Source organism: Saccoglossus kowalevskii, chromosome 2 (genome assembly GCF_978046115.1).
Source record: "Saccoglossus kowalevskii chromosome 2, keSacKowa6.1, whole genome shotgun sequence".
In the NCBI taxonomy this organism is placed as follows: Eukaryota; Metazoa; Hemichordata; class Enteropneusta; family Harrimaniidae; genus Saccoglossus; species Saccoglossus kowalevskii.
In genome coordinates, this window is record NC_140642.1 from 28,505,833 (window position 1) to 28,524,422 (window position 18,590).

The 18,590-nt window shown below is 35.9% G+C and overlaps 1 protein-coding gene across 1 annotated transcript in view; it reads left to right on the top strand.

Moving 5' to 3' along the window:
* Positions 1-18,590, top strand: part of LOC100372728 (glucose dehydrogenase [FAD, quinone]-like) — a 29,899-nt gene that overhangs the window by 3,607 nt on the left and 7,702 nt on the right. Inside the window, exons 3-11 of the mRNA XM_085494109.1 lie at positions 8,014-8,079; positions 11,214-11,359; positions 11,537-11,637; positions 11,801-11,847; positions 13,169-13,297; positions 15,176-15,292; positions 15,801-15,893; positions 16,250-16,303; positions 18,379-18,435. Coding sequence (XP_085350235.1) covers positions 8,014-8,079; positions 11,214-11,359; positions 11,537-11,637; positions 11,801-11,847; positions 13,169-13,297; positions 15,176-15,292; positions 15,801-15,893; positions 16,250-16,303; positions 18,379-18,435 — 810 coding nt within the window. The remainder of the gene's footprint in view (positions 1-8,013; positions 8,080-11,213; positions 11,360-11,536; positions 11,638-11,800; positions 11,848-13,168; positions 13,298-15,175; positions 15,293-15,800; positions 15,894-16,249; positions 16,304-18,378; positions 18,436-18,590) is intronic.

Sequence of the window (18,590 nt, forward strand, 5' to 3'; positions counted from 1 at the left end):
ATTCTTTCCGATCAACTACTTTAACCTCCCCCCCTTGATTCAAATGACATAACCAAAAGACTTAAGACATCACCTACTTCCTATAACACACAACACCATATTCACATAATTGTTCATACATGTATACATTATCACAGCAAAATCAATTACATAAATTTACCAACAGCTCCAGCAAATCATCTGCCCATATTAACTATATCCTCTTTTGTAATCCCTCTAATACTTATATTTTGTGTTTCAATTACATAATGTTAGTCCAAAAATGTCAGCTTCTGTTATTTGAACACAATCCTATTATCAAGGTCACGTTTGTATTGCGCTGGTCCCGCTAACTCTGGATATATACGATTTGGTATTTAAGACATTACAAATAAGTTGGAACAAATAACGTGACAATCCTAACTTAACAATTAGTGTAGTCGTTTTAGGGTGGAACCGGGAATAAATTTGTACCAAGTTAAATTTGGTATCATTGGAAGCGTAATTTTAAGGCGAGTAACATATCCAAAATCCACCGGAATACACCCACGGGAAAAAAAATGACGGCTATTTTACTGAAGGCATCCGTTTTACTCAAAGTTTAGAACCGAGATATATGTCGTGGCGAGATTGATTTTCATGTCATCCATGTAAAAGCTCTGAATGTAAGTTTTGTTACAGATATACAATGATGAAACATGCTTATGTCATTTCTACAAGTTGTTATCACTGGAAGCTAATACAATTAAACCAGGAATCATGTGACATATGATATTTTAGAGATCCGAATTCACGACATCATAGTGTATGAAAAAACAAAATTATTTAAGATGTATAGTGATAATAACAACATGCTTGAGAAATAGAAGCCTTAGCTTAACCAATTCTTCTAATACAAATATGTCTAAAATATTTGATCATACAATAGTTTATTGAATGTCATTTTCTTCAACAAGTGGCTCTTCAACATTATGACAATTATCACCTCTGCACCCTTCACATGCTGCAACACAGTTTAGCCCACTTTTGCGACAAGAGCACAAGTTTGTACCACACACATTTTTCGAGTTAATTTTGCACTTGCATCTGATAATTATCAGCAGATTCTCCGGTGCTACATCTTTATCTGTCATTATTGGCATCAACCGATTGTTAATTTGTCTCCAGCCCCACTCCAATGGGTTTTCATGACAACTGTCAAATGTCTTCCACACTCGAACTTGATAATGAACCCGCAGGCAGTGGAAATATGCCGCTCTCTCTGTTGGCGGCAACCTCTGTGGCTCAATTTTTGATTTACTTGAAGCAACCATATCAATATACTTCTTATACCGCAGATGATCCAGGGAGTCTCCAGCAATTCCACCAGTCTCCAGCAATTCCACCATAGCTAAGCGCAAACAGTGCCAGTCCTGCTTCAGAAACTTGTCCTTGTGTAGCAACATCACTGCCAAATATAGAGCATGTCTCCTGTATTTGCTTTGATTTCTTTAGCCTTTTTAACATACTGGTTTTTCCCTGACCGAAAATTGAAGATGTCGTGTCACACCCAGACCAAGCATGAACAAAAAGAATGAAAGACTTGTTGCCAAGAGAATCTGACATGGTTTCGATGGAGAAAATTGGAACAATGTTATTTTTGTCTTTCTTAGCTTCTGAACGGAAATAGATATTGGCCATTTCTTTATTCCAGTGGTACAAGAGCAAGACTAAGACATCGGCATCATCTACCACCACAGTAGTTCTTTTACTAGAAGCAGCTAATTGTAATGCTGTTGATGCAATTAAGGTGTCAGCATCACCTTTACTGTATTCCACTTGATGGCCGTCATTTTCTAGGGCTTGACCAAGTAATTTAATAAACTGCACCTTGTTATTAGTGTTAGACAGAAATTGTCCCCAGACTATTGAAAGCTGGTAAGTCACTGCGTACTTGGATATCTGCAGATGTTTTTCCTGCTCTGCGCAGGTGCTCATGGTCTTTAGTGTTGGCTCCACTTTCATAACCATCAAATACAATGTAACAGTGGCAAAATTTCATGTCAATATATGCTTGGTACTGTTGAACTATATCATTATAGATCAAGTTTGGTAGCCAACGAACCCTATGCAGTAAGGCTCCACCATCGAGAACATATTCAGTCACTGTATTTGCATTTTCGGGTAGTGTGTTACTTATCAAAGCTTTTGTCAGGAGTGCTTTGTTGGCTTTTCTCATCATGTTGTCTTTGAACAGAGCTGTAGGAACATATGTTAGTTCATAAGCAAAGTACGGGGAAGGATCAGCCTCCCTTTGAAGTATAAGCATCAGTCTAGCGAAGAGAACCATGGGATCGATGTGCACTGTTTCGTTGTCAATTGTAATACTGACTTTAAGACCTTCTAGTGTTTTGGCAAGTTTATTTCTTTTTATTGTTGCATCATGCAAAACCATGTTGTCAAGTGATTTTTGAATGGCCTCTCCTATTTCCTCAATGTTATCACAATTAACCCCACTTTCAATCGGGGCAACAATTCCTGATGATATACTTCTCAGATTTGGTTCATTGGGATCAAAATGTTCAAACTTATCAAACCAGTTCTGGATCTTCAATAAATCACTATTGTCTAGCTTTATCCGTGATTTTCCTAGCTCAATATGTTGTTCACTCGTTGTATGTTGGAGACCTGTGAGGATTGTCATGGCATTATGAATTTCACCACATGCATGAACACTGTGTACCCACATCAATCGCACAGATTCAGTAAATCCACGACCTCTAGTCAAACCACCTCTACTTTTTATTGACCGCATCATCACTTGCTCAATGATTAAATCAGTCCATAATCCTGCCCAGAACCTGTCACTTCGCCGAACCGTGTGATATCCAAGCTCTGCAAATCTGTAGTATAGCCATGGGTATTCTTTTGGCAGATCTAACATAAATTGCAGGTAAGGCCGGGAACTTTTGGCATAGTTTATGTGTTCTGCAACAACAAATAGGTTAATCATCTTCCTGACTACAATCAAATGATGTTCCCAGTTTCCAGTCCTCCCAGCTCGAATGAAGAGTTTCAACAACTGAACATATTCCATATACTGAAGCCAGAGTGTTGCAGTACGCGACTTCCCAGCTAGGTCATTCTTCAGAGCTCTCAAATTTGTCTCCAGTTTTTTTAGTTCTGCAGATCCCAAAATATCAGCATCTTTGGCTTTCCCAGCTCTGACTAATTCATATAATCGAGTTAAATTTTCGGTCTCCTCCTCATTGAAAAGTTGATTCTTGTCAGCTACAGAATCATCAATAACCAATGCAAAACTGTTTGTTGTTTCCTCATCAGCTTCGTCATCGCTGATATTGGCACTAGAACCTTCTTGGTGTTCTGTATCGTCTTCTGGAACAGGGTTGTCCTTAAGTTGCTGGGGTAGGAAATGTGATACAAGCTTATTGGTGAGGGCAGCCTCCACCAGAAAGTGTCCTCTTAGTGCTCTTGAAACGGCTTTACCTGACATCATATGCTGAACAGCATTTTCTCCATAGACAGTTTCCAATGCTTCTTACCAATACTGCCCATGAAACTCATTAAAGTGTGAAATCCACCCAATCGGCAAACGATGTGCATTGATTTGTTTTTTATAACATCCATAGCTTTAACCCAAAGTGGTTGATCAAATGTGATGCACGGTGTAGTAATATTTAGTTTCTTGGCTTGAGATTCAACAAACAACAGTGTTGAGTAAAGACATGTTTGGTCAGATGGATTCAGGTCTATTATTGGTAGAAGATGGACATCTGCTTTTGGTGGATATGTCCCAATGCTTGCATCTTGCATGAATCCAGACCAACCTGGTCTCAGATCCTTCATATTTCTGAAGTAATTTCCAGAATGCCAAACTAGGTTGTACTTAAGACCAACTGGATGACTGTATGATAAATCAAGGTTTTCAAGGGGCCTAAATATGGTTGCTGACAAGCCAGGCTTACAGGAATTGATATATTGGACTATCTTGACTCCTTTGTTGGCAACAGCTTCATTTTCTTTCAACAATTTCTGCCTAGGTATGGAATGCCGTTGAGGTATTCGCTCAATCCCAAATGTGCCTGATGTGGCACTCACAATACCCATTCCATGGAAAGTATGTTTGCCATCGATTGTAACAATGTTGTGATCAACATTGTCAGCTATCCATTGAGTAAAACTACCAGCAGGATGGCAGCTCAAAATGTCTTCCACATTTATGTTTTGTACAACATTTTGTTTAAAACGTGTTACTTCATCGTAGGAAATGGAAAATCCTAGTCTATTTACTTCATTAATGGCCCACTTTGAACCAATGACATGGTCCATTTCAACACCCAAACCAAACAATATCGAAGGTATGACAGATCTTGGCCGCACAGAATACACAATACATTGCCCAATGCTCTTTTGTTTCACAGATGATTTTACAAGAACTTTCAAAAACTTCTGCAAACAGTTTGGTATGCATGACTCCTGTTTTTCTGGCCTTGATATGTCCTCTACGGTAGGGTATTGATCATTGTTGTACTCCATGGCCCTGATCTCAGACAAAATAATCTTAGCAGCTGTCTCCACAATACGTTCTGCCTCATCTTGCACATTGTTCTTTCTATCACTGTACCATTTCTCATTGATAATCGAAATTGTTGTACTCCTGAAACATGCGATGTTCGATCGGCCTTCTTTTTCTGCAAAGTACACCGAATCCTTGTATCGATCAATAAGTTTTTGCTTTAGCCATTTAGCACTGTATACGCTTTCGCCATCTGCAAATTCAGACATCTTCACAGCAAGTTCATTTAATGTGTAAAGCTCCTCTTCTGCTTCATTTTCAAGCCAAATGCACAGCATATTGAAGTATTGTAGCATGGTAGCATCTGGTTTTCTTCCCCTGCTACTCTCAAAAACCTGCCCAGATGAAGGAAGCTGCCTATTTAGCATAAACTGCGTGTGACATAGCTTATGATAGACAGCATCCGCTGCAGGTAAATCGAAACATCCATTCAACCTTGTTTCCACATCTGTTGCCCATTCATCTCCTCGTATTTTGCACTGTCCAAGAATAATATTTTTGAAGGGAAGAATACTTGCTTTACGAGAAGGGATCTCTGGATGACGTTCGTCAATGGTTTCAGTACAAAAGAAGCATTTTGTTTTCCACTGAAAATGTGCATCCTGTGAGCGCAATCTCTTTGGTGTTGAGAGGTCTTTTCTGTCATCAGACTGACAAAGGCTTCGTCTCTTGTTTGTATAGTCTCGTCTGCAGTTCTTGTGTACTTTGACCACAGAACTATTATCATGAGCTTTAGATGTAAGGCTGTTATACAGAGATGTATCATTACGTTTTCGACTATATTCGATGAGGGTGGCAAGTCCCTTTTTTGTAAGTTCAACTTTGTCGGTTACGCTATAAAATTCCTCATGGCATATCACGCAGTTCTCTTCTTCAGTATTGCACGCCATCACAATGAGCTGCAAAAACTTCAGTTATAGAGGTGGATAAGCTAAATACTTTTTATATGAATAAAAAAGTAACACAATTATCGTGTGAATAAAAATTGAGAGACGATAAAAAACAGAATGACACAGTACTGCTCCTATGCCATGATTGGGTTACAGTTGCATATTTTAAACGGCGACGGTCGGCCACAGCACGCGTTCAAATTACGTGTATATAAATGAGAATTTATGCATGCGTTGTGGGTCCCTTATTACGTGCACAACGTGTACAAAAGTCGAATGCGCGCGAATCCAAAGGCCCATGGATCATCTTTTTCCGACAATGGGCCCACTTACTGTAATAATATTAGTTTTATGAGCTCCGTAAAAGATGGTATCCAGCTAAAGGGTGAGAACATCAACTGCGCATGCGCGGAATAGCATAAAATTAATAATAGCTGAAAAATTCAAATTATAGACAATTATAACAGCAGAGTCATTTAAAAAAACCCAGATGTTTGTATATTTTTCCAACTTGAACTTTAAATCGATCACATTGGAACTCCATGTTTCAGTACCCAGTATTTAATTTTAGGCAAAACGAGTGCCATTGGTAAAATTGACAAACAAAATGTTCCCATGGGTGGATTTCGGTGGATTTTAGATATGTTACTCAGCTTAAAATTGCGCTTCCAATGATATCAAACTCAACTTGGTACAAATTTATTCCCAGTAAGGTCCATTTTGAACTTAAAACGACTGCACTAAATTCACGACAGTTGAACAAAACAATCATATAGTCAGTGGGGTCACGCCTAATGTCACGCACCTTGTTTCAAAATGGCCATGTGGTTGAAACCGGGTCATGCAAAACTGAATGAATAAATAATAAAATAACTTTAAAATACGTCTGAACGACGCGCAATTTAAACGCGACTACACCAAAATAAGACTCACAGTATCAAATATTTGTCCATATATATACATTTATTTTCTCCATTCAACAACTTATAATGGTGGGAATGAATCAAACGCGACTGGTTTACACCAAAATAAGCCTCAAATATTTGTTGAGACATTTGTTCTCTCAATTTAACAACTTGTAATGGTGGAAATTAATTAAACGCGACTTGTTTAATCATTTGACATCATTCCAACTTACGAGCAGACAGTGCACTATAGAGTATCATTAGAGCTACAATTATTAACAGGAACGTGTCTTGGCATTAGGGTCGGGTCAGGTATGGTCAATGCAAATGGCAAACACCAAATTGGTTGAGACTCAAGATGTACACGAACATGTTATGGCATACATATAATTTACACAAGGACAAAATTGGCAATATTATTAAATATTGCGACTCAATAATGAAAATATGTAGTATATCTTTATAAACTATTTATATACACTCTGCAAAGAAAAGCAGCCAGCCCGTCGTGGTCTTGTGGGTCACTCGTCTACATAGTGATCAGGAGGACTAGGGTTCAATTCCCATCCCTCATCCCTGCCTGTCTTTTCTCACAAACACTAACTTAGTGCAATAAGTCTAAGTATTACAGCAAATTGTTTGTTTGCGTGACTACCCACATGGTTCAGTAGATTTGTACAGTGTCAGCAATATGAGCGATCGCATGTTCATGTTTTTTTTTTTTAATTCTATTGAGAACACTTTTCCTAAATACAACTATAACAGAAGCCAGTAACAGAGGTTGTCGAAGTACGAGCAGGGTAATAACAGTCACATGTACACCAACAAACTCGATCATAGCTGCTCTCCAAATGGGTCTCTCCTTTTGTATTGACTCCCTGAGGATTGCCAATTCCCCCTTTTTAACTCTTGCCCCCAAACTAATAAATCGCCCCTTTTAGAACGTATTGACCCGTAAATTAATGTATATTCATGAGCACAGAAACTGCCACGTCGTGAATAAATTAGCATAATTTATAAAAAATGCATAAAGTGTAGGTACGTCTTCTGGAATTATGCCATATTTTGGGTGAAGTTGGCAAATTGGCATGTATGAGAGCGTTTCCATGATCTCGTCATATTGTGTCGTCTGCAGACTGCAAATGCAGTGTTAAAAAGTTACGTAAAGATGCTAATAACCTAGCACATGACAACATTATTGGCTTTGTATAAAATTCTTCAGTTTAGAATCCTATGGCATTACCAAACTGAAAACATCTTCAGAGAACTCTGAGGTAGTTGTGACTATTACTTAGTTCTCTGCTGTAGTTGTGATTTAGTGATTTAGTTTTAAGAAGATAATTTTAATGCTTGGACGTATGTTTTGTGTCGCGTCTTAAATCCAATAATATATAATGATAAAAATTGTTGACTTTCATGCAAAAGAAGAATTATGGCATGATATAAACTTCACACCTTTTCAAATATGTATACCTTTTATTGAACAATGTATTTAATTTTGTTTTGATGACCGTTACTGTACTATTTATCCGTTGATTATTGTCTATCACCGAAATGAATAATATCGGTATATCACGCCTACTACGTCACTGTATAGTCAACTTGTCATGTGACCAGACAATCGATATATTATAAGTTACAATCTAAGTTATCATTTATTTAGTCAGAACCCCAAGAACATGCTTGTTTTGCTTTGAAGGAGAGGCGATCTATTTGGCCGAGAGGAAGGGTAAGTCATCGTGTATTCTGAGAATATTAAACTATAATATACTGTAAAATACTTATTAGTTGGAATTAATTTTTGCTGAAAAGACATTTTTGGTGCTTTGTATGGAATTTATTTTCACTGATTTTTGACAAGTTGAATGTAAAATATAGGAAAAAAGATATATTCGCTGGATTTTATTTTCGAAAATAGCGAAAATTAATTTCAAATATTCTACAGTATGCTTTTTGCAGGCAATGCAATATCTATATTGGATGAATGAATGTATCTATGCACATAAGTACGTACATATTGTGTGCTAGTATACATTGAATGTGTGTATGTACAAATGTCTAATTTGATATATAGTTGACTGGTTAAGTGCTAGTATACATTAGATATCACGTGTATATATAGTTGACTGGTTATTTGTTAGTATGCATTAAATATGTGTATGTACAATTGTCTAATTTGGCATATAGTTGACTGGTTAAATGCTATTATACATTATATATGTGTATGTACAGTTGTCTAATTTAACATTTGGTTGACTGGTCAAATGCTAGTATACATTAGATGTGTGTATGTACAGTTGTCGAATTTGGCATATAGTTGACTGGTTATAGTGCTAGTATACATTGGATGTGTGTATGTACAATTGTTTAATTTGACATATAGTTGACTGGTTATAGTGCTAGTATACATTAGATGTGTGTGTACAGTTGTTTAATTTGACATATAGTTGACTGGTTATAGTGGTAGTATAAATTAGATGTGTGTATGTACAGTTGTCTAATTTGACATATAGTTGACTGGTTATAGTGCTAGTATACATTAGATGTGTGTATGTACAATTGTCGAATTTGACATATAGTTGACTGGTTACATGCTTGTATACATTATATGTGTGTTATGTACAGTTGTCTAATTTGACATATAGTTGACTGGTTATAGTGCTAGTATACATTAGATGTGTGTATGTACAATTGCCGAATTTGATATATAGTTGACTGGGTATTTGCTAGTATACATTGGATGTGTGTATGTACAATTGTGTAATTTGACATATAGTTGACTGGTTACGTGCTTGTATACATTAGATGTGTGTATGTACAGTTGCCTAATTTGACATATAGTTGACTTGTTAAGTGCTAGTATACATTAGATGTGTGTATGTACAATTGTCTAATTTGACATATAGTTGACTGGTTATAGTGCTAGTATACATTAGATGTGTGTATGTACAATTGTCTAATTTGACATATAGTTGACTAGTTAAGTGCTAGTATACATTAGATGTGTGTATGTACAGTTGTCTAATTTGACATAGTTGACTGGTTACGTGCTTGTATACATTAGATGTGTGTATGTACAGTTGTCTAATTTGACATACAGTTGACTGGTTACGTGCTTGTATACATTAGATGTGTGTATGTACAATTGCCTAATTTGATATATAGTTGACTGGGTATTTGCTAGTATACATTGGATGTGTGTATGTACAATTGTGTAATTTGGCATATAGTTGACTGGTTATAGTGCTAGTATCCATTGGATGTGTGAATGTACAGTTGCCTAATTTGACATATAGTTGACTGTTTATAGTGCTAGTATACATTGGATGTGTGAATGTACAGTTGCCTAATTTGACATATAGTTGACTGGTTATTTGCTAGTATAAGTTAGATGTGTGTATGTACTGTTGCCTAATTTGACATATAGTTGACTGGTTACGTGTTGGTATACATTAGATGTGTGTATGTACAATTGTCTAATTTGACATATAGTTGACTGGTTACGTGCTTGTATACATTAGATGTGTGTATGTACAATTGTCTAATTTGACATATAGTTGACTGGTTATAGTGCTAGTATACATTAGATGTGTGAATGTACAGTTGCCTAATTTGACATATAGTTGACTGTTTATAGTGCTAGTATACATTGGATGTGTGAATGTACAGTTGCCTAATTTGACATATAGTTGACTGGTTATTTGCTAGTATAAGTTAGATGTGTGTATGTACTGTTGCCTAATTTGACATATAGTTGACTGGTTACGTGCTGGTATACATTAGATGTGTGTATGTACAATTGTCTAATTTGACATATAGTTGACTGGTTACGTGCTAGTATACATTAGATGTGTGTATGTACAGTTGTATAATTTGACATATAGTTGACTGGTTAAGTGCTAGTATACATTAGATGTGTGTATGTACAGTTGTCTAATTTGACATACAGTTGACTGGTTACGTGCTTGTATACATTAGATGTGTGTATGTACAGTTGTCTAATTTGACATATAGTTGACTTGTTAAGTGCTAGTATACATTAGATGTGTGTATGAACAATTGTCTAATTTGACATATAGTTGACTGGTTATAGTGCTAGTATACATTAGATGTGTGTATGTACAGTTGTATAATTTGACATATAGTTGACTTGTTAAGTGCTAGTATACATTAGATGTGTGTATGAACAATTGTCTAATTTGACATATAGTTGACTGGTTATAGTGCTAGTATACATTAGATGTGTGTATGTACAGTTGTATAATTTGACATATAGTTGACTGGTTAAGTGCTTGTATACATTAGATGTGTGTATGTACAGTTGTCTAATTTGACATATAGTTGACTTGTTAAGTGCTAGTATACATTAGATGTGTGTATGAACAATTGTCTAATTTGACATATAGTTGACTGGTTATAGTGCTAGTATACATTAGATGTGTGTATGTACAATTGTCTAATTTGACATATAGTTGACTGGTTACGTGCTAGTATACATTAGATGTGTGTATGTACAGTTGTCTAATTTGACATACAGTTGACTGGTTACGTGCTTGTATACATTAGATGTGTGTATGTACAGTTGCCTAATTTGACATATAGTTGACTTGTTAAGTGCTAGTATACATTAGATGTGTGTATGTACAATTGTCTAATTTGACATATAGTTGACTGGTTAAGTGCTAGTATACACTAGATGTGTGTATGTACAATTGTGTAATTTGGCATATACATGTAGTTGATTGGTTACGGTATACTAGCGGTATACATTAGATGTGTGTATGTACGATTGTCGAATATGACATAGTTGACTGTCCCTATGTGCTAGTATACATTGGATGTACATTTACATGTGTTTCATAGGTTATTGGAGGGAGTGGCTGTTTAAATTCGCTCGTTTATGCTCGTGGATGTCGTCAGGATTTTGATTCGTGGGAGAAACTTGGTGCCTCTGGTTGGGGATATAATGATGTTCTTCCATACTTCAAGAAGTCGGAAAATAATACTAAGTGAGTTAGTTACCCATATGAAACAAATCGTACATTACACACATACAGAGGTGAATTATAGTGATTCGAACATTTAAGTGTCACAAAATGTATCAAAAAACTACAAGTAAAATATAAATGTTTTAGCGTTCTATGAGAAACAAATTGAAATATCATGACTAATGTTTTAAATCGTAGTGCCAGGTATGCAGCAACCAGTAGCCATCACCAAGGAGGACCAATGACTGTTAGTGATACTGCACCTGTAACCAAACTTCCGACGGTTGTAATGGATGCAGGTGAGAACGAGAACTTGACATTTGTGGATCAGTGTTATATCATACTGAGCCTAGTGTCTGTGTATTCACATATATATACTCATGGTTCTAAATGAAAAGGTTTATTGATTGTAATATCATGGAAGTGAAATTATTATTACCATTAAATAATTATTCGTTGCAGTAAGAGAACTTGGTTATAAAGAGAAAGACATCAATGACGGAGAAATGGTAATGCTCGCTCGAAGCTTGTAATTAGTGTTATATGTATATAATGAATTTCTGGGAGAGGCTGCATTCAACACCATCGAACTACATTTATTGTTAGCCTTTATGTAACCATTCGACACTTATCATTTTTCTCTTAATCCCATTTATATCCTCCAAAAGAATACCTTTCGTCTCATATCATTCAAAGATAAATTCACTCGCAGCCAACTTCTTTTTCATTCAATTGCTATTTTATATATTTACAACCAATTTAAATATCAAATCAGTACTTTTATTCACGATCTTTATTATCACACTCTAACACGTAATTTAGATAATTATAATTCACATTTTCTTATCCCAAAGAACACTTGGACAATTTTCATTTGATTACCAGGGAATTATGTTGTGGAACAGGTTACTCCTTGAAATCAGTAACAAATGAAACAACAAATGTATTTGACACAGTTGTCCCCCAAGATTTAATGACTGATTGGTTGTTAGAGTGGTTAATGGATTTGTTAATTTGATTGGTTAGTTGATTGGTTGAGCGATTGGACAGTTCAAGTTGATTAGTTCGTTGATAGACTTGTTTGGTTCTTGGGTGGTTGGTTGGTTAGTTGGTCGGTTGTTTAATTTGTTAGCAGGCTGATTATAAATTGGTTGATTGATTGGTTAATTGATTGATTGATTGATTAATTAGTTGGTTGATTGGTTGCTTAGTTTATTTATTTATTTTACAGACTCACTAATATCTCAAGTATTCTAAGTAATAAATGAAAATAGCCTCGACTGGCTCTTTTTTAGCGAACTGCTGTTTCCCAGCAATATATGCTAAACTACAGCTATTTAGTTACTCATTTAGCTGTTTTTTTATTTATGTACTTATTTATTTGTATTAAGCACATTACTACATATACTTAACATATTGGTCAGGACCACTTTTATGTGTTACGTACAATCAAATCCAATCACATTCATAGTGTTATTCTACCCAAGAATGAATTACGCACACTCAGAAATGATAAATGTCCAATAGTGTTAAATTCAGAGCCTAATTGAACTATTCAGAAACACACAAGGAATTACCCTAACAGATATCTACAACACCCGCTTATTTGCTGTAAACATAATAATCTGTCATTGAATATTTGTCATTACTTTTCATATGGAATTTAACTTGACATATTGAAAATATTTTAACTCGATCCATTTGTACCAATTGATGATAATAGAGTCAATAAAAAGCTACCATGGGACGAGAGAAGATTTTACTTAATTATATTTATATTTGTAATTATACACAGTTCATATGAATTTCGTACTCATCATCTCTTGACAGCTTGGATTCATGAGAGCGCAGACAACAGTTTCCCAAGATGGCCGCCGTCACCATACTGCGAATGCATTTTTACATCCTGCTGAAAACAGAAAGAACCTAACTATACGTGCAAATTCCGTTGCGTGCAAGGTAAGCATCACTCAGGTGCAGTCAACGGAGCTGTTCGTGGAAAAATTTGCTCGCAAGGGATTTTTAGCGGGCAGGCAAAATAAAACATCTTCAGTGGGAGGACATTAAAAATAGGGTTTCTCAGAGGAGAAGATTTTATTCAGGGGGCCGGCAAGTTCCACTTTTAGATTGAGCGGGTAAGGGCAAAATGCAGAATTTTCCGCGGGCATCAACAACCAAATTGCCAAAGGGGAGGAATGTTTAGACTGGCCAAAGGGGAGTAGTCCAATGGCGCAAACTGCATGATAATATCCGCCCGAGGCAGACTGTGCCGGGCTCATACCACTAATTGAATTTCCATAGACGACAATGTTAACATATGACGAGATTGTTATATGAAAATGACGAAGAAAGTTGAAAATGTGGCTCAAAAATAGGAAATCAACATGCCAGTAATCAACCATATGAAAAAAAAATAACATGTTGGCCAGCTCAAACTCTTGCAAATCTCAGGTAAACAAGACACACCTACTGTATTTGGATTGCACCAAGAGAAATCACTGGAAAAACACCAAGATTAGAACATCCATTAACACACAGAATAAACCCACAGGTACACAGCCGCTAAGTAGTAAACAAAAGACCACACGTTGGTCGGGCTACGAGCAGCCATTGGTTAATTAGTGGCATGAGACCTGCCGTTCCATTTGTGGCACTTAGCACGTGATCAATTTGACTGAACGCCACCACCGATGACAATCTTCGCAAACAATGCCAGTATTTTGCAGTCCAGTGCACGTTAGTTTTTTGGAGAGGGCAATCTGATTAAATTAACCCTTCCCGGGTTTTCCTATATGCATACCATTTTTAGTAAGTTTTTAGCACTGTTACTGGCGTACTTTCAATCATGTCCTACTACTCAATGACATATTTACACTCATTGATTTTTATCAAGCATTGGTAGTAATATCAATGTGTAACAGCTACGGACAGTCTGAGGGTGTACACTTTGTACCGGATGCGGTCAGACTAATGAGCTGGTATATACTGTTAAAATGCGCCGAAAACACAAATTTAATGAGTTAATATGTAGTATTCACTGATTATTCGAACTGTGTCGCATTTCTCGCTAAATGATGATAAACAGATGCCAAGTCAGCCCAGCTATGTATTCTAACTACCTACTAGTATTTACAACTTTATGCAGTTACGTAACGTCCTGCCAGCCAAGCGCTTTTAAGCTGTACAAACATTGTATTTGGTATTTGTAATGTTCGCTTATAAGAAATATTCGCTAATCGCGAATTTGTCAGTACATGAAGGTAAAAAAAAATACTTCTTTTTTTTACCTCCATAGTCAGAACAACTTGTTAAAAGTATTAAACATTCAATATTATATCTACTACACAATTTAACAATGAATTAAGACAGAATGAACTTGGTGGAGAGTAGATACACTGCGCGTCCAGAGGGCAGACAAAAACAAATAAGCGGGGAGAGGGCAGTGAGTAGCAAAATTGCATGGGAGAAGCCAGCGGGGAACAAAAAATGAGTGGGGAAAAGACAGTGGGAGCAAACCCGAGTAGGGAGAAGGCAGCGGGAAACAAAAACTGAGTGGGAGAGGGCAGTGGGAGCAAAACACAGTGAAATTTACTTTGGTTGAGAGGGAGGGGAGTTGCGAACAGATTGACCTCTTCCCTCCAAACTAAATTAAGCCTTAATAATGTTCATAAATTTGATTACTGTTGATCAAACATAAATTCCAAACATTTTTGCAAATTTACTTGTTGACTGCACCTGATCACTCTCAATCACAATCTGGAATCTGATAAATTGGATGTGACTATTTAACATCATAAGAAGTCAATACCAGTTCTCTTTTGAATTCCTATCAAATAGATCTTATTTGACGGACTTCGTGCTGTTGGAGTAAAATACAGGAGCCGATTCACAGATACTGAAGTATATGCAAACAAAGAAATCATTCTGTGTGCTGGCACTATTGCTTCATCACAGGTAACTAGATACCACTCACAACCCAGAGGAGATGCCAACGTTCACTGGATATTCATATCAATACTCAGAGGCACAATTCCGGCCTTATGCACACAAGTCATATATACTTATACTATAACCTTTGACTTTGAATTGGGGTCACAAAAGGAACAAGTTTTAAAGACAATATCGATCTTTCTCTGGTAGTTATATTGTGAACATACATACACATATTTGCTGTGATTTTTGACCCTTTGTTCCCAAAAATGTCCATGCCATTTCATTTAAATAGGAAATCTGTGTGAAGTTTGAAGTTTCTAACTATTATCCCCTGTAGTCCAATACTGAACGCACATAAACACATACTGTGACAATGGCCTTTGTGCGTTTGTCCAGCAATGCACCCAGGTCGAATGTGGAACACGTCTGTCATGTCTTACGGTCTTGTCTATTTTACCCTGTAGTTATATTAAAAACATACTAAACTCGTACATTGACTTAACGTTAATGTTAATGCTGTTTCTTTTAGCTTCTAATGTTATCTGGGGTAGGACCAAGAAATCATTTAGAAAATCTTGGAATTTCTGTAATAGCAGATCTGCCTGTTGGAAAGAATCTTCAAGTAAGTTATATCCTCGTTCGTGCATGTGTTGCATATATTGTTATTGTAGACTAAGTAATAGAACACCATAACAAAGAATAGTTTCTAGCCTAGAACCTTCGAGGGCGTGAAGTGGTTTTCTAAAACTCTTATACCCTGATATTACATGTATTCTCACAATTGTTATGTAAACTAATGTAATACAACACAAACATATTTTAATACATTTAAGATTTATTCTTTCTTATTCTTATTCACAAATGTGATCGCTGAGATGTGTACTGCATTAATCTGTCTCGATTACTTTATATATTTACGTATATGCAATGTTCTTAACTATGGATATCATTAACTTTCAAATATTATTGATGTTGCAGGATCACTTGATCCTTGTGCCTATGCGAATTTCAGGACCTGAGACATTGCCACCGGTAAATATTTGCATACACATAAGATATACGACCAATCATAAATTCACTAAGTGAGATATATACAGGCACGATCAAACATAAATTGACTAAGTGAGATATGCACAGGCACGACCAAACAGAAATTTTACTAAGTGAGATATGTACAGGCACGACCAAATTAAAATGCCTAAGTGAGATATATAAAGGGACGACCAAACATAAATTTTACTAAGTGAGATATATACAGACACGACCAAACATAAATTGACTAAGTGAGATATGTACAGGACGATCAAAAATAATTGACTAAGTGAGATATGTACAGGCACGATCAAAAATGATTGACTAAGTGAGATATGTACAGGCAAGACCAACCAAAAATTTTACTAAGTGAGATATGTACAGGCACGATCAAACAAAAATTGACTAATTGAGATATATACAGGCACGATCAAACAAAAATTGACTAAGTGAGATATGTACAGGCACGATGAAAAATAAAATGACTAAGTGAGATATGTGCAGGCACGATCAGACATAAATTTTACTAAGTGAGATATGTACAGGCACGATCAAACAACAACTTTACTAAGTGAGATATGTACAGGTACGATCAAACAAAAATTGACTAAGTGAGATATATACAGGCACGATCAAACAAAAATTTTACTAAGTGAGATATGTACAGGCACGATCAAACAACAACTTTACTAAGTGAGATATGTACAGGCACGATCAAACAAAAATTGACTAATTGAGATATATACAGGCACGATCAAACAAAAATTGACTAAGTGAGATATGTACAGGCACGATGAAAAATAAAATGACTAAGTGAGATATGTGCAGGCACGATCAGACATAAATTTTACTAAGTGAGATATGTACAGGCACGATCAAACAACAACTTTACTAAGTGAGATATGTACAGGCACGATCAAACAAAAATTGACTAAGTGAGATATATACAGGCACGATCAAACAAAAATTTTACTAAGTGAGATATGTACAGGCACGATCAAACAACAACTTTACTAAGTGAGATATGTACAGGCACGATCAAACAAAAATTGACTAAGTGAGATATATACAGGCACGATCAAACAAAAATTTTACTAAGTGAGATATGTACAGGCACGATCAAACAAAAATTTTACTAAGTGAGATATGTACAGGCACGATCAAACAAAAATTGACTAAGTGAGATATGTACAGGCACGATCAAACAAAAATTTTACTAAGTGAGATATGTACAGGCACGATCAAACAAAAATTGACTAAGTGAGATATGTACAGGCACGATCAAACAACAACTTTACTAAGTGAGATATGTACAGGCACGATCAAACAAAAATTGACTAAGTGAGATATGTACAGGCACGATCAAAAATAATTGACTAAGTGAGATAAGTACAGGCACGATCAGACATAAATTTTACTAAGTGAGATATGTACAGGCACGATCAAAAATAATTGACTAAGTGAGATAAGTACAGGCACGATCAGACATAAATTTTACTAAGTGAGATATGTACAGGCACGCTCAAACAAAAATGTTACTAATACTAAGTGAGATATGTACAGGCACGATCAAACACAAATTTTACTAAGTGAGATATGTACAGGCACGACCAAATTAAAATGACTAAGTGAGATATATACAGGCACGATCGAACATGATTGACTAAGTGAGATATGTACAGGCACGATCAAACATAATTGACTAAGTGAGATATGTACAGGCTCGATGAAACACAAATTTTACTAAGTGAGACATGTACAGGCACGACACAAATAAAATGACTAAGTGAGATATGTACAGGCACGATCAAACAAAAATTGAGTAAGTAGGAGCCAGCTACATTCAAGATATGTACTCGCTATTCTTCAGATGAATTTGACTATGTGGATTACCACTGTTATTTACATAAATGCTATTGATAAGTAATTGATGTGAATTTATCACTTTCACTCCTAAATTAGGATTATCGTAATTGTATTAAATTATCGTATTTACATCTAATGTATGCCACTGTCTCCTAATTGCTCTCCCAAATAGAAAAACAATATCACCGTGTTTAAATGATTTGTTTTAGGAATGGCTATCATCTGTTGGCGTGGAGGCAGTTGGATTCATCAAAACAGGGACTGATGTAAGCGGAATATTCATTATTATTATTACTTGCACACTAACATTGCAAATAATCTGATACCAGGATCATTAAATAACTGTTAAAATACACGCTTAGAATAATATACATGTATATACACATTTATGTGCATTCCTCATCCCAATGTTCTCGTTTTT